Consider the following 24,741-nt stretch of genomic DNA (forward strand, 5'->3'; position numbering starts at 1 on the left):
CCTTCCATCCCATCCACTGCTTCTAATGCACGACGAGCTCGCTTCATAGTACCGTGACGTGAGGGGATATCCGTCATACGAAGAATTCATTGGGCATATGGGATCTCAAATCATTCACGTCCTACTGCGACTGCTGGGCGACCAACAAAAGCGGGCTGCTTCACTACGTGGATACTTAGAGCCGCGTTGCAAGCGAAAGACGGGAAGAAACGCTGCCTGCAATGGGGGGGTGTGACGACTGACGAGGTCGGAGTGGTTCCCCGCTATTGAAATTATTGACCGCTGTGTCTTTGTTCACGAACCACAGTTCCTAAAGTAATCTCGGACACAGTGATCGTGAAGTAAGGGAACGAGCCGAACCACACAGCTCTATGATCCCCGCCTGAAAGGGGCCAACGAGCGCAACCCACTACGGTCAAGTGACGTTCGCTTACCTTCCAAATTCTGCCGGCCGTTGAAGGATGAAATTTTTCGCTCGCCTCGCGCTTCTTACCACCTTCTCGTCCATTGTATCCTGGACAGCCACCTTCGCGGCGAAAGGGAGCAAAGCAAGCTGCGAACCCGATCTCAGCTCGAGCGACATCGGCCACCGGGCGTTGTGTCCCTACACCCGCATTGTGGACAGGGACCCGGCTCGCTTCCCTCCCGAGATTCCCACGGTGCGCTGCAACTGCATCGATTCGCTGTGCGGAAACGTGGGCGACTTCCGCTGCCACGAAGTGAAGGAGAAGCTCCAGGTCCACTACCGGGCGCAACGCCGCAACTCCAGCGTCGAGGTGACCACAGCGTGCATCTGCGCTGCCACTTGGACCAAGCTGGGAGCCCCGACGCAGGTCAGGGTGCTCATGAACACTGTCAACAAAAAAGTGAACTCGCGCGTCAAGTAGAGCAGAATGCTACAGTGCCGTGTTTGAAAGGCGTGCTATAGCCACTCTTGACACAGAAGCGGCGTGACCAGCTCCGTGGCTTCGAACTGTGATTCACACTGGTGGGATTTCCGGCTGTTGCTGCTAGACCAGCAGCAGAGCAACTGGTGCACCTTGTGGCGAGGGGAAATTTATCGTGCCAGTCCGCAGCACTGCAGAAGCCCAGAAACAGGTTAGTTATTGTAAGGAATATGTAACGGGCGAAACTGAAATTGAAGGAACTAAATGCGTTCAGTGCTAACAGGAATAAGTTGCATTAGTGCTTGTTTTAATCACAGAAGAGAATGATCAAATGAACAACGAAATCACTGTCTTAGTCATTAAAGTAACATAAGCTCTGATAGATGAGCGTAAATGCACCAGGGCAACGGAAAGAAAAGTTTCCAGCATTCTGTACGGATACGCATGTCTTGATGGACTTGAACGATTGTTATCGTTGACGTAAGACAAGTAAATAAATAGAAGAGTAGAACTGTACACATTGGAAATTAATTCCTTTTAATGAGAAAAATGCGGTGTTTTAAGATGCAGGGGGTGCCAGTCACTTAACTAACGAACGACAATGATTACGATTGACAGCGTGCTTACGAGGTCTTCCCTCTTTTCTGACCACTTCACAGAAGAAAAGAAAAAAGACGCCAAGGGGCACCTCTGCACCAGCGGCTCCATGACTCATCATAGGTCTTACGCTCCCCCCTCCCCTTCTTTCTTATTCATTTCTTACACGCCCCCCCCCCCCCCCCCCTTGTTCCTTTACTTATAGCTACATTTTTCATGCACCCCTGAAGAAGGAGCCGAGCCGGTTCCGAAACGTCAGGTTTGTGTAAAATAAAAAAAGTGATGGTTGGAGAATATTCAAGTTTCACCAAGTAGACCACGCACCGTAATAATGCTGCCCAAGTGGCCACAGCTGGCTGTTCCGACAGTGAAAGGTGTGTGTCGCCTCAGATATCTTGTTAGGCTAACAAATGAATTATTTGTTCTTACCTAGTAACAAAAAGGATGATCATAAATGGTGATGGTCACATGCTTATTACCAAGTCGTTTTCAAAAGATACACAATCACGCGAGGCTGGTGCCAGGCGAGACTACTAGCGATAATAGAGGTTCGTTATCTGGAACGCTTTTTTATTTATTACACTCGTAAATGCTCTCATTAGTAAATAAAAAGTGATGTAAAAGCGAGCAAATATAAACTAAAAAACATGCAATTATTTGAAAATTAAAATGAGTATATGCCGGTTCTAGCGTATGCACTGCACGAGCATTATTGACACTAGGCAGTACAATTTGGAAATTGGTTGGAGATTGGTTCGCCAGCCTGCCGATTGAAAGCTTGCGATCACTATCTTGACATCTCTGATGTGCGACCTTTCGGGAGACGAAGTATTGTTTGCAAGTCAGCATAATAGGTCCATCATTGCAGGAGATTTAAACTCGCACCATACTTTTCGGGTTATTTACTCTGACTCATGTGGAAAGCTGTTATGGACGTGGATGTAAACAAATGTTGTGAGTTGCTGCAATTCTCGGAATATAACCTGATGCGCGGGAATTCGCGATCTTTCATCGATTTATCCCTGGCAGCAGGAGAGATAGGTATATGAGAATGGTCAACAGTAGACTATAGTACATCTAGTGACCACTTTCCAGTAACATTTACAATCATGATGCACCCAACACGAGATAGCACTTTTGCACGAAAACTAATAAATAATGCCACCTATGCAACATCACTATGCTCCTCCCAAACATCTAATCCTTGTTCATGTAGGACCGACAGAGCACAGCAGGTGTTTTCCTCGATTGTGAACGCGACTGAAAATTCCCAGTTCACTGTGCGGTCTGCTGTAAGCAATAATTCGCCATCCCCATAGTGGAATGATGCGTGTCAGCCTTCCGCCGCAGGAAAACAGCTTGGAGGAGCCTTTCTTATAACCAGAGCCTAGTAAATTTAATAAACTACAAATTTTGTCCGGTATCATTTAAAAGAGCCATAGCTCAACCAAAGGGCGAGTGCAGCCAAAATTTAAATGTTTATTTATCGAACGCAAACCACAGAAAGGCTTTGTATCGTTTTATGGAACGAAATAGGAACTCATACGTTTGTCAGTTATTAAGTTCGGTAGCGTTATTTTCACAGGGGGCAAAAGATGAGTTAGAACGCATTGCACAGGGGCTAGCATTACGTTTCCAGGAACAGTGCAGAGTTCCTTTGCACCCCTCTATTCTCTGCTCCGACTATTTTGAGGTTAAAAGGTCAGAACTCCTAACTGTAATTTCTTCCATGCAATTCTCGGCTCAAGTTGGGACGGGGTTACGGTAGGTATGCTCAAAAATTTAGGAGAAGAGTTCACTCAGGACCTCCTGGATCTGGTCAATGAATCATTAGAAACTAGATGGCTGCCGGACGACTGGAAGGTGGGGAAAATTATATTACTATTGAAAGACCCCGGGAAAGTATTTAATGTTGAAAACATTCGGCCGATAGCTTTGACTTCGAACCTGCTAAAATTAGTAGAAAGAATTGTGCATGGCCGCCTCTCAAACCGTATTTTGAAGAACAATGCTTTGAGTTCTGCCCAGACTGGCTTGCGTCATGGATGCTGAATATGGTCTGCTCATGTAGATTTATAAAGCAGTATTCGCCTGGCTATGAACAACAATGAAATATAAGCATTAGTGACGCTTGATATTGGCAAGGCCGACGACAGCATTGGACATTCCATTCTACTCAACAAGCTATCATTATTATGTCCACCATTTTACATTTATGCTTGGATCGGTGAATATTTGAAAGGGAGAATATGTTTTGCACTCATGGCTCCTTTACCTCAGGTACCTATGCACAGACAAGAGGGGTGCCCCGGGGCTGCGTGCTCTCGCCACTCCTTCTTAATATATTGATGTGTGATATTCAGGTTCATCCTGATGTCACTGTATATGTATATGCAGATAACATAGCATTCTTCACCTCTGCAAAAGATATGCATGGCCACTATCGTTCACTGCAGGCTTACCTAATACACTTGAGGTCTTGTTGGACAAAATTAAGCCTGGCTTTGAAAGTGTGCAAAATTAGTGTGCGTTTTTAAAACCAAACCCCCTTATATATTTCGCTAACCTACCGCTCAGATATCATACCTCAAGTGGAATATGTGCGGTATTTACGCATTACGTATGATGCTAGCATGGATTGGAGACCCCACATCAAGTCTAGTGTTCAGAAAAGAAAAGTGAGCGTGCATTTGGTAGGCTCATAAGCATAAGTAACAGAAAATTTGGAATGCGCCAAGACACTATTCTACTTCTGTACAAAGCCTATGCTAGACCGATTCTAGAATTTCGCAGCATTCTTTTTTTCTGGTTCTCCAAACTATAGGATGTATCCTTGGCTGCTTACAACGACGTGCGCTCGGCCTCTGCCTATTTATCCCACAGTATATCTTCCCCGCTGTTCTATACTTGGAGACTCATATTCCGGACCTTAACTCCCGTTTCCGCCTTCTAACTGTCAGACCATTCTTGCGGTCATTTGAGTGTACTCCCGTGGTGGCCAACCTATTTTTGTTTCCAACTCGACCCTCTTTCTCACTCACCAGTGGCCAAGATACTGCCTACCCCAGGTCGTTTTCACGCAGAGCATTTTAGAGAGCATTGGTGTGGGCCTCGGTTCTATATCTCCTATTGGTTACATAACGTTCATTGTGGATAGCAATTTTAATTCTATATTCCATCTAATGTGAAGCACTTACATTAAAGTATAACATCTAGCTAGACTTCTACTATCTATGTTCCCCGCAATAAGTCAAAAATAATTTTTCTGTCGACTGTCTTTCTGTTTTGTTGTCATTGGAGTCAGAACGGGATGTTCTTTTAAGCCGCTCACTAAAGTATTTTATACCGAGATGGATGAAAGAAATACGCTTCATCTAAGTCACAGGTCGCTGCGATATTTTCCAGAATGAAGTGCCAGATTTTTTTACTAAATCAGCTCTTGATGCACCTGTTGCATGTACCATCCGTAATATCAACATATTTGGAATCTACCGTTTTCAGCGCTGTCAGTACATAACCGCCTGATGCAATGATCTCTATTTATCTGCAGCAGCATCTCATGTACTCATGGAAAGTTCCTTCATGTCAATCACGGCAATGTGAGGTAACGCTGACTCTTATGCGACGCAGGATCCCCCGCCTAAACGTTTATTTATGTAGATATGGGTTCAGTCCCACAAACGTTTGTGAGACATGCGGTGAGATAGAAAATATTAGGCATTTCCTTCTCGCTTGCCGAAGATTTTCGCATCAGAGAAGGGAACATTTAGAAATTACAATAGCACAATTTGGATTCACTTTGTCTGTCAGGCTTCTTCTCTCCTTCGGTGCGAGTGCAAGAGGGTTTGCGTTGCCTCAAATTTGTGATTATCTACATACCTACATCACAGCTACGGACAGATTCGCTTGTTAATTGTATTCCAAACTTACAAACTTCCAAATTTTTGTTCTTAATTCATTTCTTTCTGTGATCTTATATCCTAGGTTTTTGTTTAGTAGATAATTGAGTTATTACACTCTAGGACATTTGGCAGTCCACTCTGAACCCTGGCCATTCCCCATTCGTGGGTATGTGCCATTTATCAAGGCAGAAGAAGAAGAAGAAGAAGAAGCAGAATACCGAGCGCAGCGGCCAGCCATGTCGGCGCAGTCGCCTCAGGACTACAAGTCTTCAGGCAGGGGTCATGACCACAAGTCGTCTGCCTCGGAGAGCGTCGGACAACGACGTTCTTCGGCGCGGATACACAAGAGCGACGCCTCTCAAGATGGCGGGCGGCCACGCGATGCAGTTTCTCCCCTCTCTAAGCCCACCACGGCGCCCCCGCCTGATGCGCCGTCGTCGGAACAGCCTAAGGCTGGGCCGGCAACCTCTTTCCCGGCGCCAGCTTCATCCTCAACGGAACAACCTGCTGGCGTTGCCGCCAGTTCGAGCCAAGGCTTGCCGCTACTTGTGTCGCCATCAGGACAGCCTGGAGATGTGACCGGAGCTGCGGGCCAGGTTCCCCCTCTAGCTGTGTCCACATCGCAACAGCCTCATATTGATGTTATGACCCCTATTCAGGACGCACCAGCATCTGCTGTGTCTTCATCGCTGCATCCTGAGGACGTCCCTGTGGTCCTCAGCCAAGTCTCGCAGCAGGCTACATACTCAGCTCGGCAGCCTGCGGACACCTCCGCGATATCTGTCCATAACCCACCGATGGTTGGGTCTTCATCGAAGCTTTGCGACAGTGGCCCTGCCTTCCTTCCGGCACTGGCGGTGCCACCTCCACTGGTAGGTATATTCTGTTTGAAATGTTTATAAAACGACCTTCACAGTGTGTTGTTGCTGGCTTTAGCTGTAGCTTATCTGTGGTGTACTGGAATAGTGAACCGGAGCAGGCGAAGTCGAGAAGCCCTGGCTCTCTATAGTGTGGGCGCGAACACCCGGGCCTCACCACAAAAAGGTCAGAATCAGACGAACTACCACGACGTAGACAAGTTTGTTTAGAATATGAAAGGCGAAATACACACACAGTGTGATGTCATTATGCGAAAAATAACGTGGACATGCGATATTTTAACTTTTCGATGTCACAAAAACAACAAAACCTAAACTCACTATTAATAAATAGGACAATTCCAATGACATATAGGTAGCGCTGAGATTGAGAACCGTTTGCTATACGTTTATTATCACTCTTCAGACCAACGTCTGTTTGTTTCAATGTGTGGTGTAAAAAAAAAATACTTTTATAACGGGCAGAGCTTTTGGTGTTTAAGGGCATTGAATTCACTATCTCATGTCTACGGTGCGCGAATTAACATCCGGAGTACCTCATGGTGTCTTACTGTTCGGTTTGGGCTCGATATTGACTATAGCCACCCATGCTAAGCCGAACTACATGCCACATTCACTACATGCCACATTTCTACATGCCAAATTCACTGTCGACTTTCAGACAAGTGAAAGTCGTGATGTCCATCAACTGTTTTGCTGGACATCACGGGAAACTGTAGACGTATATTATAGTGTAGAGCACCTTGCTCAGCTCTATCGAGACTCGGCGTCCGTAACAACGCTGAGGAGAACAACACGAAAACCGTGGCTTCTGCTTGCACGGTTGCACGCGGCAGGAGATCAAGGCTGTGGGCCAAGCAGCAATTGACAGGAGCGATGAGCCACCGTGCGCTGAGCCTTAGTCTAGACGTCGAAACAGTCACACTTCACTCGCTGCTTGTTTACTTTCAATCTATATTTCCATTTTTACCCTCCCTATTTTTTTTTCTTATGTAATATTTAGACCAGGGCACATTGTTTGTGTCCACCCATTGTAATGAGGCTGGGCATTGCAACATCATCATCAACAACATCATATCATTGATACTGGATGGAATAAATCATGCTTGCCTTCTGGTCTTGAGAGCGAGTTTCTTACTAAGGCCCCGCCAGCTAACCTGGGACAGGCTTAGGCCTAGCGGTAAGCTCGACCATGCATAACTTGGTTATCTCAGCATTATTACCGAAGGTTCTCTTTACTACTAGCCCCATTTCCAGTGAAGATTTTATGGCGTTGTCGAAAATAAAATCAATCTGGAACTTTATTCTGGCGACCACGAAGAGGTAGTCACGACAGAACGCGGGCGCCATGATGGTGTACAATGTCCAACTTTAGCGGCGCAAACCAGAACACTTAGCGTTAAGCCGAATGGACATATCCCGCTGCTTTCTACCGTGGTCCTTTCGACCACTAGTGGCTGGAATGAAAATCCCCGAGTGTTCACCTCACGCCGATCTCTCGTTATATCGTATTCTCCCTAGCTGATATACGAAATCCACTTGTTGGGTTAAAGCAACTGAGGTCCGTGCTAAGCTAGCACAAGGGCCGCAAGATGTGCACGAGCTCTAGGTATGTTACTGTTACTGCAATGTTCAACTAGAATTCGAAAATTAAAAGCATGGTGCCATCTACTATCGCTGTGATTGGCGGCCACTGCGCGCTTTGTGCTGTGCACGCAGAGTGACTTGCTAAGCGCACTTCTCTCCAGGTGAGTCCACTTTCTACGTCAATTGTGCGGCGCCCGTCGGCGCTTCGAAGGCACGATTCCCGGACATCGACGGGCAGGTCCAGCTACAACGCAGAGGGCTCCGATATGCGCGAGGGTGCACCCTCGCCTTATGGCTATCATTCATCCTTCCTGGTGAGCAAAGGTCTAAACCTGATCAGTAGATTTTTACAGCTATAATCATCCGCCACTGTGGCTGAATAGCTGTGACCTTTGGCTGCTGATCACGTGGTCACATAATCGAATCCCGAAGGGAGAGATCACATATGAAAAAGCTGGAACACAATAATTTGGCAAACGCTTATGCACGATTTATTTTTTGCGTGCAAAACGCTAAATGCAGCTGTTTGAACATTTCTATGCCTTTCACCGCTGCTATATAATAGAGAGATTTAGCACACCGTGATCCGCGATCCGCTACCGTGATCCGTCACCACACGTTCCACTGCGCCACGGCCGGTCTCGAGGGAGAGCACGTTTCTCTCTTCTCTTACGGCCTCTCCAATGGGGTCTGTTTCCACCGCCCGCCGCGCCTCGGTGGGGTCGCCACCGCCCCACTGCTGCTCCTCCGCTACAGCCGTTCACGCGCAAGGGAAACGCGCGCTCGCTCTTCGCTCCGCCCGCATCGGTTGCAACCGGTAGGTCCTGATATTTCACCCCTTATGGCTTATAGGAAGAAGACGTAATCAGCGTCTGATTTATCATGTATGAGCAATAAAATAGTCAATAATGCGCGTGCACGCGAGAGCGCGCGCGCCTTCGTCAGTGCTGTCGCGCACAGTCGAATGAAGTTTCGGGTGCACTTACATCAACACTTTTTGCCCCTAAATTTTTCACAAAACTATATGTACCATTTTATGCAGTGTGCCTTTGAAAGCTGTAAGCAGGTATATAGCGCGACCTGACGCTAGTCTGCATGGCAAACTGTTCGGTGGATATTCAAAGTATTCTGTCAACCGCTGCCGTTTTCGTTTAGAGCAAAACAGGCACTGACGAAAATTCATAGCACGTCTCAGATTCAGAGTAAGGAACAAAAATTTACGCATACAGTTAAAATTTCAGTTGTCTAGTGGAGTGAGCTGTTCTAGCTTCACTTAAAATAAATCAGTAGGTTGAAAGACAGCAGCTGTATACGTAGTCTCGCGACTGACGCACACGTAGACAGTCGTAGTCAGTTTAATACCAGTAATAAAAAAAACATTTAATCGAGAAAATATGGGCATAAACAGATATGCATAATTGAAAAGAGCAGCAAGCAATAAAAAAAATATCCTTCAAAGTTAACACATTGCACTCATTCATCAAAACGGTGCATGCGGCTAGAAAATTAAAGACTCAAAATCTTTTTGGACGGTTTGTGCACATAAGGAGCTGGCCTTTCGTTCCTGACTGTCACCTTCTTAGCATAATTGACAAGAAGGAGTCTGAGAAATTTCTCACATATTAAAGAAGCGGACCTTGGCTATTGTCAATGCCTTCCGGGCAACTCAGCAAAGGTGAGTTCTCAAGTGCTGGCTGGATTAAGATTTGAAGGACTTCAAGGACATTTGTGTGTGGTAGGTGCACGACAGCTTTTTCAAAAAAAGACACAACCTTGTCCAAGAGGGCTACAAACTCTGGTTTTGGATAATGCAGTCCGCTAGAATCTTGTCCTCGCAGAATAGTGTACATGGGGCTGCTTCTTTCGCTGGTTTCAAGAAGGATAGCACAAGCGTCACACCCGAAGTCACTGATTAACTTCACAATGTATCCAGCGACGTAAGCTAAACCAGAATACGTGACAGTGGGTAATGGGATGTCAGGAGATACCATCACTTCTTTCAGTTCCTCGGTTACTGATTGCGGTAGAGCTGAAATGATTTCGTCGGTGTCGACACTAGGTGCCTAGGCGCGCAATACGCCACGACATACAACTCCTATAGTCACCTCTGAATAAATAGCACAGACAAAAGCTTTTATATCCATTATTGAGGAGTGTCCCTTGAGTAACAGTGGCGAATGTGTAATAAGCAACGCATTCTACCAAAATAATGGGGCAGCGATTGCTCTCTAAGGCAGGCATTACTGCACAGATAGTTATAAGGAACTATTAGTTCAAAAACATACTAGAAAAAGAAAGAAAATGTTGCTAGGAATTAGTGCTTGAAATAGATTTCCTGTTTTTTTTTATGAAATAATCATGATATCATGCAAACATTTCATCAAACCAACGTTTATCTGCAAAATTAAAACAATGTTTATAATACAACATAAAACATTTGCTGGTCTATAAATTATAGCAAAATTGATAACAAAACTTAAAATCGTTTACTCTGACGTTATACTACTAACACTTTATGTCATGTAAGCATTGTGCAACTTACATTACATTTTTATAAAATTATTTTCATCTTCGGTGTTACCTCGATGGTTTCTCATCTAGCGCTGAAAGACGGTTTTGCCATTGTTGCTGTTATGTTTGCCTTGAAGAAGCTTCGATGTGATCACTGCTCATTCACTTTTTTTATTCATCTTCTTGTACAGGCTTGGGCAAAAATTCAGATTAAAATGAACAAAAGTAGATACAATGCCGCAATACATGTCATATGCTTGTCGAGCGTTTGCTGAGCGACAGTGGTTTTTAATATAAAGACTCCATTCACGTGTGTAGCACGCTGACAGGATGCCGCTGCAGCATCTACCTTCTGTAATCTTTCATTTATGGGCTGCACTCACCACAAAACCCGCGGGCGACAGCGCGAAACCAGGCAAAAGTTACCCGCCGCCACTGAAGCACATGCGGAGCGAACAGTGAGCAGGTCGCGCCCCTTGCGGCGGCGGAGAGCGTGACTCAAGGAGAAAAGTTCCCATTGTTCACGCGGCGATTGAGAAGGCCGTAAGAAAGAGCGCGCGCTCTCTCCCCCGAGACCGGCCGTGACTGCGCATGCCCAGATTACTTTGATGCCGATAGATGGCGCCACATACTGGTTGTCGGCACATATACCTGCCGCATTAGAACCAATCAGCTTGTACGCCCCGTCCACGAGCGGTAGAGGGTCACGGTGGCGGATCGCGGATCACGGTATGCTAAATCTCTCTAATATCGTCACCACCGTCCTTTTCGTCCCCGTACAACTGCCATTCACCGGTGCCTTCTACGGGCTTCTGCCTTTTGTGGGGGAGGACACTTGCCACAAGGGTATGTGTTGCGATATCCACCGTCGTTTACGTCACTTCGGCGGTCGGCGATTCTATCACTAAGTTGGTTCCGTTAGCACATACCACATCAAAATCGGCCATTATGGCGTAAGCCGATTCGCATCACCATGATGTGACTACAGTTCGGTGCCTGCCGCTATCGACGGGCATTCTCCGGGTGCACATATGCTTCTTCTGTGAACCTGACGTCCCCTGCCACCCTAGTTCCTTAGCCGACTTGGCCAGTCAGCTGCCGGCAGCGCGACCTTCCTGTTTTCGCCCATCTCCGATGTGATGACGTGGACGACTGGCTACAGTAGTACGATTTTAGTGAGCGCTTTGAATCGTTGGCACGCTTCTATGAAACTCACCAACGTCGCATTCTAAGTAACGTGGCCAAGACGGGGTTCATCAACCATGAGGATGCATTCCTGACTGGTCCCTACCCCTTCACTACCAGAATCTATCCACGGTAGCTGACATTCGCGCCACTTGCCAGCGACTTGACCACCTACAGCCGCTGTGGATCAAAAACCCCTGGGATCCAAAATTCCCAGGGTCGATCTGCGCACCATGAACCGCTCTATCATTCGTGAGGAGCTACACAGCGACATTTCTTTAGTCCCTGCCTCTTCTCGTCCCCCTGTTCCCTATCCTGAGTTGCGTGGCATGATCAAGGACGAGTCTGCTTCCTTCACTCGTCCTACGGCTCCAGTACCACCAGCCACTCCCTATGTCCCGACGTATGTTGAGGTTGCTGCGACCGCTGCTCCTTATCCTCCTGCACATCTTCAGTCACTGCAACACAGCCTCGCCGCCCTGTCCTCGATACCACCGTTCTGTGGTGCTTGGCGGAACACCCATTCCACCCAGTTTGTTTCTATTGGGGGATGAGCGTGCAAGCGACGGTTACATCCAGCGTAACGACTGGTACTAGTTTTCTCCTCGCCAGTCGTCCAAAGACAATGAGCTCGCTCGCCCCTCTTCACCATCGCCTTCCTCTGACCGGTCTACAAAAGAATGGCCATCGCGTCGCCGCTCCCCACCACCTTTCGCCGGACTTCTTCGCCCCTCCACCAGCCTTCTTCGAACTCTGGCCGCCGCACAGAAAACTGCCCTGTGCAGTTTCAACTCCAGAAACTGCACAGGGCAGTTCCTCCTCTGCCTCCACCGAAAATATTGACTGCAGTAGCTGAAAGCAATATGCGGGAAGCTTTATTTATTTATTTATTTATTTATTTATTTATTTATTTATTTATTTATTTATTTATTTATTTATTTATTTATTTATTTATTTATTTATTTATTTATTTACTTAAGGTGCGTACGCCTTACACCGGTCTTCCATTATGTGCTGCCAATGAAGAACCTATCAATCATTCAGTACTGTGTACAGCATGAATCATCATTCACGACATCTTGCACTACATTGATTTCGCTGTGCTGTCCTCCTGCGTCCATCAACTCATCTTTGGCTGGGATTTCCTCCGCAGTGCATCAGCAGTCATTACGTGTTCCCCTCCTGCTCTTCAAGTCACTGAGTGCAACTTTGTTGAAGATTCCGAAATCCTTGTTCCCGCTTGGGTATTGTTGCCAATCACGTCCTCTTTTCTGGCTGCGAAGATATTCTCTCTGTGACTTCTGCAGTAAGACTGAAGGGGAATGCCTTGATTGCACCCTCCTCCCATCTCTTGTCAAGGGGTGTTATAATCATCGTGTCAGTTCTTCGATTCTACAGTGGTTCTTCTCTTCCCGCCCCTTCAATAAGCACATCGGAGCCCATATTGTAGCTTCACAGAACGCTTTCATCGCACCCTTTCTGGTATGATGTCCATCTACGTCCACCCTCATCACAACAAGTGGGACTCTACTCCCCTCTAGCATATTTGTCTACAACACTGCCGTTCAACGAACCACCACCTACTCCCCCCTGCTGCGGTGGTGCAGTGGTTGGGGCGCCCGACGACTGTGCCCGAGGATGCAAGATCGAATCCTGGCCGTGGCGGCCGCTTTTCGATGGAGGCGAAAAGCAAGACGCCCGTGTGCTGTACTATGTCGGTGCGCGTTAAAGAACTTCCCGAAGCCCTCCACTAAGGCGTCTATCATAGCCTGAGTTTCGTTGAGACATTAAACCTCCCAAAACCAAACAAACGAAATCTACTGCTCGTTTTTTTTTTTCTTGTTTATGTGACCGCCTCCTACTTTTTCGCTCGAAAAATCTTTGTTAGCTCCCACACCTTCTGCCGCACATTCCCACGAACAATTCTTTTCTTTTATCACTTACTACCGTGAGCTTGCCTGCCTACAAACGGAAGCCACTCAAGCTTCCAGGAAAAGCACCTATAATTATACCCGCCGCTCGGTGTATTCCTTCCCTGGCGACAAAGTACTTCTCTGGACACCCACTCGAACCCCCGGCCTGCGTCAATAATTTCTCAGCCGCTCTGGCCCGTGCACGGTCCTTTAACAAACATCCCCTGTTAACTATCTAATCACCCCCTGCATCGCCTGTTCGTGACCGTCGTTGTCGCGGCACCGAGATAGTGCATGTGTCGTGTTTGAAACCTTTTACCCGCCGACCTTGATTTTTATCTGCGACCGGGGTGGTCGCTTCCGTTCGGGAGAAGAAACAGTACAAACACTTTGCCTGAGCATCATCTTCATCTGTAAATGTCCATTATCATCGGCCATCTCGTCCTGAGAAGACGAAGTGTGGACCAAACGCCGCTAGTTGGTAGCTGCTGATTCGGCTTGTCTGGCAGGAGAAAAATAAACCTGCCCGTGCTTCCTCTTGTCTCATAGTATACTATATGAAAATACGCATCGCAAGTGTAAATATTTCTCAGAATTATGCTTTGACGAAAAATATAGTATTTATTTATGATGTCAGGTTGATAATGCGAAAAGAAAAGGTATTTCAAAATTCCGACATTTTGTTCGTTAATTTGGGTGTCTGAAAATTTCAATGCTCTGACTGACGAATGCCTCGCGGTAAAAAGAAAAAAAATATATTTTTGGTTCCTCTCGGTGGCGTAGGCAGAAGTAATTTTAAGGAGTGTTATAGAGGGAGGAGGATGCGGCGCTCAAAAAACTTCAGGGAGTGTTCTGACACTGAACTCCTCTCCCCCCTCCCCCCCTTGTCTCCCTTGCTACACCCCCGAATCCTTATAGAAAGCAGCTTTCTTTGAAAGTGTCCCAAAAACATTTTTCGCTGGAGGAAATCCAGCGAAAATACAATCACATCTACAGATACCAAAGTGTGGTGCAATCCACAGAAAAAATTATAAAATGGAAAAATATATTGACGAAAGCAATACTAAGAAGGAATGTGAATATTAGGAGAGAAAAGAGAGATTGGTTAATAATTATTTCCTGCACAGAAATGTTCGGAATTAAGAAAAGTGTGTTAAAGTTGCACATGGAGATAGAGTCACAGTATGATAATATATTAAACTACAAAAGATATCCTTGACTATCCATAAGCTATTATGTTACGGGACAAAACAATTTATCTATGTTAAATGCCGCGTACAGACATCCAGCAAGCGAAGAGCAGATAAATGTCTTGTCTTGACTAGGAGGACACAAGGAATCAAGCTAGCATTACTCCATTTGAGTTACAATAATAGAAGCTTTGCGAGGCCCATGGAAATAAGCAAAACATTAGAAAAGGCGCCTCTGCAACTGCGACTATTTTAATCGGCTATTAACATTTTGTCGAAGTTGCTTACCGTGAATTAGCATCAAGCCGTTCGTTTGGACTAAAATTGTATTGTCGCTGTCAATAAAAATAGCCCAAGACCATAGTTACATTTCGTATCTTCTTTACCAAATGGCTCCCATTGCATCATACAACGCCCTGAGGAAGGGAGAGGGGAATATGATTGTGGGTAGGGAATGTGTTATTTTTCCGGGAGGAACGGCTGTTCCTAATTATTTCATTTCATTTATTGCACAAGTACTGCCAACCTTATTGAAGACCTTCTACAGGAGTGGATGTACAAATAACACAAAACGCAATAAAAAGTATTTGGAGTAAACACCCCGCACAATAACTATTCGGATTAGAAAAAAATACTCTCGCGCAAACTAAGAAAAAGCACGCAAAATACAGAATCAAGCAGAGATTTGATAGAAACGAAATTTGTAGTGGAAGTTCATTGGACAGCAAGAGGTGTCTAAAGACAATCGCAAGAAGAAAAAAGAAATGAATCCGCCTAGAACAATATCAACGCTTCATTACACAAGCCTGTTCTAAACGCCGAACAAAAAAAAAAAAAAGAGTTCTAAAAAAGAAAATTTTAGTGCACAAAAGCAAGCACATGTTTGACTACAAACCATTAGTGGATGAATGCGGTGAGGGACGAGAATATTCGACAGTATGCGCATCCAATGCGTTCCAGGAACGTGTCCTCTGGAGAGAAAAAAAAAAGTTCTTGAACACATTTTCCACTTGAAATGTTTAGAATTTTTATAATGGAATGAACGGGTCACGTGCAGATTTGTAGGCAGAATGTATAGGTGTTCGGCTACCTTTACAATATTGTCATGATACTGTTATTAACAAATTCATTCTCTCACGGTACCCACACGTTTCCAGTTTTCTTTTTTTTTTTTTCAAGCTAGCAGACTGCACAGATGGGGATATACACCGGATATAACAGTTATAAATGAATCTCGCGGATATGCACTGGTGGACGCTTTCCACTTGCGCTATGTTTGTTAATGTAAAGGGTCGCATACAATGGCGGCGTATTCTAATGCTCATCTAATGCATGTTTCGTAAGCTAACGTTTATACTGCGGGCGGGGATTTCCCACAGTTCTTCTGAGATACCCGCAAGCATTCGCATTGCTTTATTTTTCCGGCTGTGGTCGGCGTGATATGACCTCTAGATACTTATAGTATATACACTGATACTAGACAATGGTTGCCGATATGATATATGAATATCAGCGCTTCTTTCTTCTCAGTTATTTTTTTTAATCGACAAAAACAGAAATGCAGGTGGCGGCGGTGTTGCGATAATATATAAAAAGCTCCTGCGTGTGTCGCGCGCTACGCGGTACAAATGGTGGCCCCAATTCTTGGTCACAATGTAGAAAGATGGCCAATAGAGGCCATGGTACTCGAACATTCCTGTTACGTCATACGTAGACAAGAAATGAATACAGTGGTAGCCGGCAGAAGCAGGTAACGACTGCAACTGTACTGGTACTCACCTATGCCGCAGAAGCGTGGAGGGTAACGGAAAGAGTTCAACTAATTACATTGACGAAAATGGTAAGTGTAAGTTACCATTAAGAGATAGGAAGCTTCGTAGCACAGGTGTGTATTGACTTCGAAACCAAGTCAACCTCTCTGACTACAAAGATGACAGCTTAACAAGTCGGAAAGTTAATTGGAAGCATTGAAATCATGCGCAATATCTATGGGTCACCTGTGACTCGTGGACAATGGGCCCAGTGCAGAGAATTAAAATGATTGTCTTCTGTGCTATATGTCAGCGTATTCTAAAGAAGTCCAGGTGGCCTAAATAATCCGCAGCTCTTAGCTGTTAACTCCTTCACAGCTCACACGTCGCTTATAGGTGTTAAGAACAACAATTTATATTTTACAATAAGAACCGGTATCCCTCGGCATAAGAGTTGAAACGAGGAATGAGCGAAGTGCCATGGTAGTGAAGGGCTTCTAGTTCAGACGAAACTAGGGTTCACTGCTTTCCTAACGGTATGAATCGCTTCATTAGGAAAGGAGTACTAGAAACGGAAGGAGTACTACAAAGTAAGGAGCACTACAAAAAGGAAAGAGTAGGAAGAGTACTACAGGATATAAAGAATTGAAAACTCGAAGAAATCGACGACTTAATAACAATGTCGGAGTACTTATCTGGATACGTGAAGCGCTTTAGTTGCGTAATTAGCAGTGTGCCTTTCTCTCAACTACTCACTCGTGTATAAGAGTATACATAGTTCTTGGCAATAGCAGCACGTGGAAATAAAGGATTCTACATAGTTCTTGGCAATAGCAGCACGTGGAAATAAAGGATTCGTTTCTGCTATCAGCTGGTGGATGTCACTAGAGTACCCGCATACTATTTTTGAGTGATTATGGGCGTTGTCTTTCGTTCATTCGCAGGGACAAGCATCACCTCCTCGGGGTCTCGCCAAATACTTCCCTTGGCTGGACACGAAGACAGCTGCAGCATTAGCCTGCATCGTTGTGATCGCTGCAGCGATACTGGCAACCATGATGGCATATACCGGATACAACATCAGTCAGGGTGGCTGGCTGTGCATGACGCTGGACTGTACTGTACACAGGAACCTCCTCGACGCCGTCCTCAACGAGAGCGTAGACCCGTGCCACGACTTCGAAGCATTTGTCTGCCCTCGTCACTGGGCACCTCCTGCTGACGCATACGGCATGGATATCTCGATTCCCGTTCATGCATCCATGCGGCAGCGATGGCTCGATAGCTTTGGGGACTTATTTGAGGATGGGAAAGAGTACCTAGATGTCGTTAACAAGGCGGCTGCTATGTACGACAGCTGCCTGACTGACGAGCCATCGACGGAAAACGCCTTAAAGCAGTTCATGGATATGCTTAAACTTCCATCTGCCGACCAGCTAGAGCCAGTGGCCAATGTGTTCGGTGTTCTCATGAACGTCGCCTACAACTGGCAGGCGCCTCTGTGGTTCCGGGTTACCATCTTACCCCGGGATGCTTACCATCCATTTCGCAGAGTACTCATCACTCGTAACCCGCAGATGGCGCAGTGGCTGGCAGAACTGGATGAACTGAATGGCACTGACGAGTATCGCAAGCGTTGGAGTCAAAGAGAAGGCTTGCGTACGCACCAAAGCGCCATTTCCCGAATCTACGAAACCAGGAGGGCCATCTTCCGCATGTTTTTAAGCAAGAGGGCATCAGCGAGGGACACGCTGCGAGCTTTTTCTCTCAGTAACGCATCCAGCTACGTCAACTTCGCTAGTGACATGGTGCAAGTGCTTAATGAGCACCTTAGACCCGACAGGAATCTTTCTAAGGAAGATTTGATGATCTTTGAAGAAGCGCATTTGCACGATGTCATCAACGCGGCTTTTGCCAGATTCCAGAAAGAAGAGTTGATGCAACACGTCCTGTGGCTCTTCATGGATGTGTACGGCCCAATATCAGAACCATCTTTGCTGCTGTCCCAGGGACATGGCCCGGACGTCAACAAGACACGCCTTCGTTACTGCTCGTCTCAGGTGGAAGCCAGCTACCACCTGCTGCTGACTACTCTCTTTGTTTACACGCAGTTGACGCCCCTTCAACGCTTGTCCATCGGCGAGTTGATAAGAGGAATTTATCAAAACGCGGTGCAATTAATTAGAGATTCAGATTGGCTTGAGTGGCGCAGCAAGAGCCTGGCTATCGCAAAGCTTGAAAACCTCGACACCTCGCTTTTTCCTCCGGATGAGTTTTTCACTGAAGACGATTTGTCAAATATTTATCACACCTTCCCTGAGAATGCTTCCTCCTTCATGGAATACTGGATCAAGACGCGAAAAGCCATCAGAAATTACGCCACAGAGAATCCAATAACCAAAGCTGAGCTCCTCGGTGCTCCAGGTAGCTACGGCGTGCCAGTAATTACCTACATACATGCCTTAAACGTTGTGTTCATCTCTATGGCAGCCTTATCAAAACCCCTGTTCTACTTAGCCGGAACACAGGCCGTGAACTATGGAGGTCTCGGTTTCCAGTACGCGAGAGAAATAGTGCGGGCGCTTGACAGTACAGGGGTTGGCGTCGACGCGTATGGAAACATAGTGCATCCTTGGATATCTGGACAATCTGCGGCCGAGTATCAGAAGCGCGTAGCGTGCCTCGGTGCGGTGGACAACGACATATTCCCAGATGTGCCTGCGCTGGAGCTGGCGTATAAGGCATATATTGCGTCTATGGAGAAGGAAGGACCAAAAATATTCGAGCGGGTGTCTGAGAAGCAGATATTCTTTATTACCATGTGTCTCGGGATGTGCCGACATCAGCAGGGACCTACCTGTAACAAGGCCGTAATGGCCTTCCAGCCTTTTGCTGAGGCATTTAATTGCGACTGGTCCTCCCAAATGAACCTTAAGAAAAAATGCACATTCTTCCAGTAGGATCTATACGCAATGATCAGCTTTGCGACCTCTTCTCGATGCGTCGATTCTCCAGGGGATTCTCTTAAAAATAAGCCTCCATTTATCTGCGCTTTCTGCAGCTATATTGTTCTTGCAACAAGTCAAGATGCCCTACAGAAGCATGGCTTCATTTTAACGCCGACTTAATATTTGAATATGACACTTTCAATGCATACTATGTCTGTCGAGCATGGACCTTTAAGAGCCTCAGGTGTATTCTGCACATATTTTCGCCTTGCAATGTGATGTGTTTTGCTTTGCTTAAGTGTTTTTGTGGTATTTCATCCTCCAGCTGTAACTACTTTAGGATTGCGGAGTTATGCGTTCAGAAGCGAATTGCGCTTCATTTTCAGCACGTCGGTCTTTCCGTCATTTGCGTTCGGAATGGCCGTCTTTTGAATGGCATTCTAGTTCCCCGGAGAGACTGTAGTAATGTTCTCTGGTTCGCCACTTGGACCGAATACAATTACGTAAATGCCCGTCAATGCGTGCTGCAGGTTTACTACGTTATGCGGCCCTTTCTGAAGTGTCCGCTGCATGCAGATTGCAAGTGGCATGTAATATCAGTGAAAAACATGTGACTGCTTTAAATTATATTTCTTGGGAGAACATCAAAGTGCGTTTGTTGGTTGATGGCATTTTTTGCAGGATCTTTTCAGCGGGAAGGACCCCACAGGTTGGAACACACGGAGATGTGCTGCAACTTCAAAAGGGTATTTCGCTCCTATGCAGTGTCGGTTAAGCCCAACTCACTCGAGCAGGTCCGGTCTTTCTCGATATGGTATGACACACAGCTGTCGGACGATTGCATCTTCGCGTTTTTTTCAAGACGGTTGTCAACCGCGTACAGTCGCACTTGGCAACGACTTTCCTGGCCTTTCTTGGAGTTTCTTTTTGGAAACAGTGCCATTTTCTTTATAGATACCTTGTCTTCTCGAATTATTTCATATTTCTTACCTTGCAGCTCAAATATCGTGAAAACGTTCATTATTTTGCGCACATCTTTGTTTCGTGCTCTCAACATGTTACTGTCTAGGAGGCGAATATTCACGATGAATTTTTAAACTGAACAGAGCATTTCGGGCACTTTGTGTTGGCTCCTGAAGGAACGATTTGTCTGGCGCGTTACCAGATGTCACTGTACTTATGAAACGTAGATAATTTCCAAGCCGGCATTCGGGAACATCTGTTTTGAGGCGACTGTGGTGTATTGCAAGATACTGTTGTGCACATGTTGATGAGAATGGTCTATAAGCCTCCGACGCGTGGGACAAATTTTAGATCTGAAATTTGTACTCCGCTGACAACGAGGGGCTAGCTCTCGACTGCTGATACTGAGTATTGAGTATTGACTGCTGTCGGGCTCTCGATTGTCGATAATATGTATGGAGGATCTACCCCTGCCGACCTAGCCGCCTCTCAACGATAGCGAAACGCAAGGCGCCCGTGTACTGTTCTGTGACAGTGAACGTTAAAAAGGTCGCATTAACAGCGTGTGTCGTGTTGTTTCTGGTCCCGTTTAATATTGTAAACTCGTGCTATGGTCTTTCCAGTTGTGATGCATGGATGCGAGAGTTGGACTGTGAAAAAGGCTGACCGCCGAAGAATTGACGCCTTTGAATTGTGGTGCTGGCGAAGACTCTTGAGAGTTCCTTGGACTGCCAGAAGATCAAATCAGTCGATATTGTCGACCATAAACCCTGACTGCTCATTGGAGGGTCAAATTCTAAAGTTAAAGCTCAGCTACTTTGGTCATCTGATGAGAAGAGAGGAGTCGCTGGAGAAAGATTTGATGTTGGGACAGGTTGAGGGTCGCCGGAGAAGGGGTAGGCAGCGAACGCGATGGTTAGATGGCATCCTCGAGGCACTGCAGATGAAGTTATGTGATGTTAGGAAGATAGTGAGAGACCGGAAAGCGTGGCGTGACATGGTCCATAGGGTCACGAAGAGTCGGACACGACTGAACGACTGAACTGAACTGAACTGACCTATATTCATTAGGAGTTTTAAGAAAAGATGGTTTTGTTCATGTATGTGGAGTTTAACGTCCAAAAGCTACTATAATATAATGAGGGGAGCCATTGCGGAGGGATCCCTAATTAACATAAGCACTGTCATCGTATAGCACACGGGCGCTTTGCTTTTCGTCTCTGCCGAAACGCGGCCGCCGCAGCCAGGATCACACACGAGGTGCAAAACTGCTAAAAAATAAATTGTACATTGATGTATATATAGAAAAGGAAGGGCTCAGTACATGTCGCACCTTTCCATGGACACCAAAACCGCGCTGTTGTTGTGGCTGAAGGAAGAAGGAAAAGAAAATGCACGGGCCTGCTACTGGCTCTGTAGCTGAGCCACCCCCGCTGCCTCGTGCGGACAGAAGAAAACACTGATTTACAGGAAAGAAAAGGCGCGGTAACTGTCTCACTTATTTTGTGTGGACACATCAACCGCGCCGTAAGGGAAGGGCTGAAGGTGGGAGTGAAAGTAGAAAGAGAGAAAGGGGAGCCGTAGTGGAGGGCTACGGAGTAATGACCACCTGGGGATCTTTAACTTGCGCTGACATCGCACAGCACGCGGCGCCTCTTCGTTTCACCTCCATCAAAACGCAGCCGCCGAGGTCGGGTTCGAACCCGGGTACTCCGGCACAGTAGTCGGGCGTCTTACCACTGCACCACCCCGGCGGGGCCCCTCCGCTGCCTGGATTTTTAGACTGATTTATTTATAAGAAGGGAAAGGCGCGGTAACTGTCTCACTTGTTTTCTGTGGACACCGCAACCGCGCCGTAAGGGAAGGGAAGAGGGTGGGAGTGAAGGTGAAGAGAGAGGAGCCGTAGTGGAGGGCTACGGAGAAATTTCGACCACCTGGGGATCTTTAACGTGCACTGACATCGCACAGCACACGGACGCCTCTTCGTTTCACCTCCATCGAAACGCAGCCTCCGCTGCCTGATTGATTTATTTATAGGAAGGGAAAGGCGCGGTAACTGTCTCACTTGTTTTCTGTGGACACCGCAACCGTGCCGTAAGGGAAGGAAGGAAGATGGGAGTGAAAGGGGAAAGAGAGAAAGAGGAGCCGTAGTGGAGGGCTACGGAGTAATTTCGACCACCTGGGCATCTTTGACGTGCGCTGACATCGCACAGCACACGGCCGCCTCTTCGTTTCGCCTCCATTGAAACGCAGACGCCGAGGTCGGGTTCGAACCCGGGTACTCCGGCACAGTAGTCGGGCGTCTTACCACTGCACCACCCCGGCGGGGCCCTCCGCTGCCTCGTGCGGACAGAAGAGAAAATAAAGAAGAAAGGAAAAAGAAGAGGGAGAGAAAGACGCGCGCCGCAACAACAGCTAGCCGTCATCCACCACCGAAACGGTGGCGGGTGCAATGACGGCCTACAACAGATAAAATTCGGTGGCTGGCTAGCCCCCGCCACAAGCGGCGTTAACCTACCGTCCCAGCCCCATAGGGCCAGGAACTGCCACCCTTCACCACCTCCGCGCTGTAATTGAAGGGAAGAAGGTAGTGTTGAAAGAGGAACAAGGCAGAGAAAAAGCGGTGCGGGCTCTGAAATAATTTCGACCACCTGGAACCTGGAATCTTTAACGTATAGATCAACACCGATCTGTGACGTAAGCACGATGCGGTGGCGCTTCTATCGCCAGCGTGGTCTGACTGGGGGTGAAAAATAGGCTTAGCGCCCATAGGAATACATGGAAGCGAAATATTCCAAAGCAGTTTTCTAACTTCACGGGTCATCTGTGATGTCGTTATTCGGTACAGAGCAACCATGAACATCCTAGAACAGATTACGAAAGTATGAAATCTCATTAACGAGGCGAAGTATTTTTAAAACACCGCGAAACGTATGCGGGTGCGAGTTGGGAGGGCGACCCATAGAAACACATGCAAACACAACTTACCGCAACAATTTACTCGGTTCAGCAGCGTTGAACCCTTCTCATTTTTTGGTGAACGTCTTGTATCACGCCCTGACATCATGTTGCATGGCACACTACATTCCCTTGCAATTACTGCAAGTCTGACGACTTGCGGGACAGTTCACAGCACGATAAACTGACCGCGCACAGTTGCAGACGGCAATGCGCCACCGGCGCTGTCGCTAGCAGACGCTCCGGAGCTGGAGGCGGCAGCGTTGGGTATCGCCAGCTACGCTATCGTCTGCTGCAATGCGCGAATCTCGTTCGGTTCATATTGTCGTATGGCGTTTGACAACTACTTTTTAAATGTAATTCTGTCTAGCACGTATCACTGGAGCAACAGTATTAACAAGCTTATTTACTCTATGCGGCAGCATATCAGACTAAGCAAAACTGCGCGATTCACTGCATACAGCTTGGCTTTTTAGCGGTGTCTGGATTCATAACGCAGGTCATTCGGGGAGTTTTCAAAGTAGACTGCCTCCGTAATGACGCACCATACTTTATACTTTTTTAGCGGTGTCTGGATTGGTAACGCAGGTTTTAAAAGTAGTCTGCGTCCGTAATAACGCATCATACTTTATCGATGGGGCTGGGGCAGGTAGGTCACCGCCGCTTGCGGCGGGGGCTAGCCTGCCACCGAATTTTTATCTGTTGCAGGCCATCATTGCACCCGCCACCGTTTCGGTGGTGGACGACGGCCGTTGTTGCGGCGCGCGTCTTCTTTCCCTCTTCCTTTTCTTTCTTTTTCTATTTTCTCTTCTGTCTGCACGAGGCAGCGGAGGTGGCTCAGCTACAGAGCCAGTAGCAGGCCCGTGCATTTTCTTTTCGTTCTTCCTACAGCCACAACAACAACAACAACAACAACCATACTTTATCACACACTTCTTCAAAGCGCTGGTCAACGTTTAACAAAAGACCGGCCACCACTTCTGATGCTCTGTGAAATGAGAAAAATGTTCCGGTAAGTTGTGTTTACATGTGTTTCTACGGGTCGCCCTCCCAACTTGCACCACCATACGTTTCGCGGTATTTTAAAAATACTTCGTCTCGTTAATGAGATTTCATACTTTCGTCATCTGTTCTAGGATGTTCATAGTTGCTTTGTACTGAATAACGACATCACAGGTACCCTGTGAAATGAGAGAACTGCTTAGAAATATTTCGGTTCCATGTATTCCTATGGGCGCTAACCCTATTTTTCACCCCCAGCCGGCTGCGACGCCGCGAGCGCCCCCTTTGTAAACACGGTGTTGGTCTATACCGACATCGCAGGATGCATTTGCGTTTCGCCTCCGTCGAAACACGGCCACCACAGTCTGGCTCGAACCCGGGCATTTCGGATCAAGAGTCGAGCATCCGAGCTACCGCGGCGGGTGCAAAACCCCGACGAAAGGCTGATTTTCGTGTTCGCTCGTTTGGC

The 24,741-nt window shown here is 46.8% G+C and overlaps 1 protein-coding gene across 1 annotated transcript; it reads left to right on the forward strand.

Moving 5' to 3' along the window:
- Positions 1 to 461: 461 nt before the first annotated feature.
- LOC146176016 (uncharacterized) lies at positions 462 to 887 on the forward strand. The gene has a single exon (XM_084581240.1). It carries the CDS (start codon positions 462 to 464, stop codon positions 885 to 887), a length of 426 nt encoding a protein of 141 aa, XP_084437366.1.
- The last annotated feature ends 23,854 nt before the right edge of the window (positions 888 to 24,741 follow it).

Source organism: Amblyomma maculatum, chromosome 10 (assembly GCF_055883805.1).
Source record: "Amblyomma maculatum isolate TAMU_Amacu chromosome 10, ASM5588380v1, whole genome shotgun sequence".
In the NCBI taxonomy this organism is placed as follows: Eukaryota; Metazoa; Arthropoda; class Arachnida; order Ixodida; family Ixodidae; genus Amblyomma; species Amblyomma maculatum.

Excerpts from the sequence above, each read along its gene's own strand:
- LOC146176016 (XM_084581240.1), top strand. The coding sequence starts at position 462 with ATGAAATTTTTCGCTCGCCTCGCGCTTCTTACCACCTTCTCGTCCATT.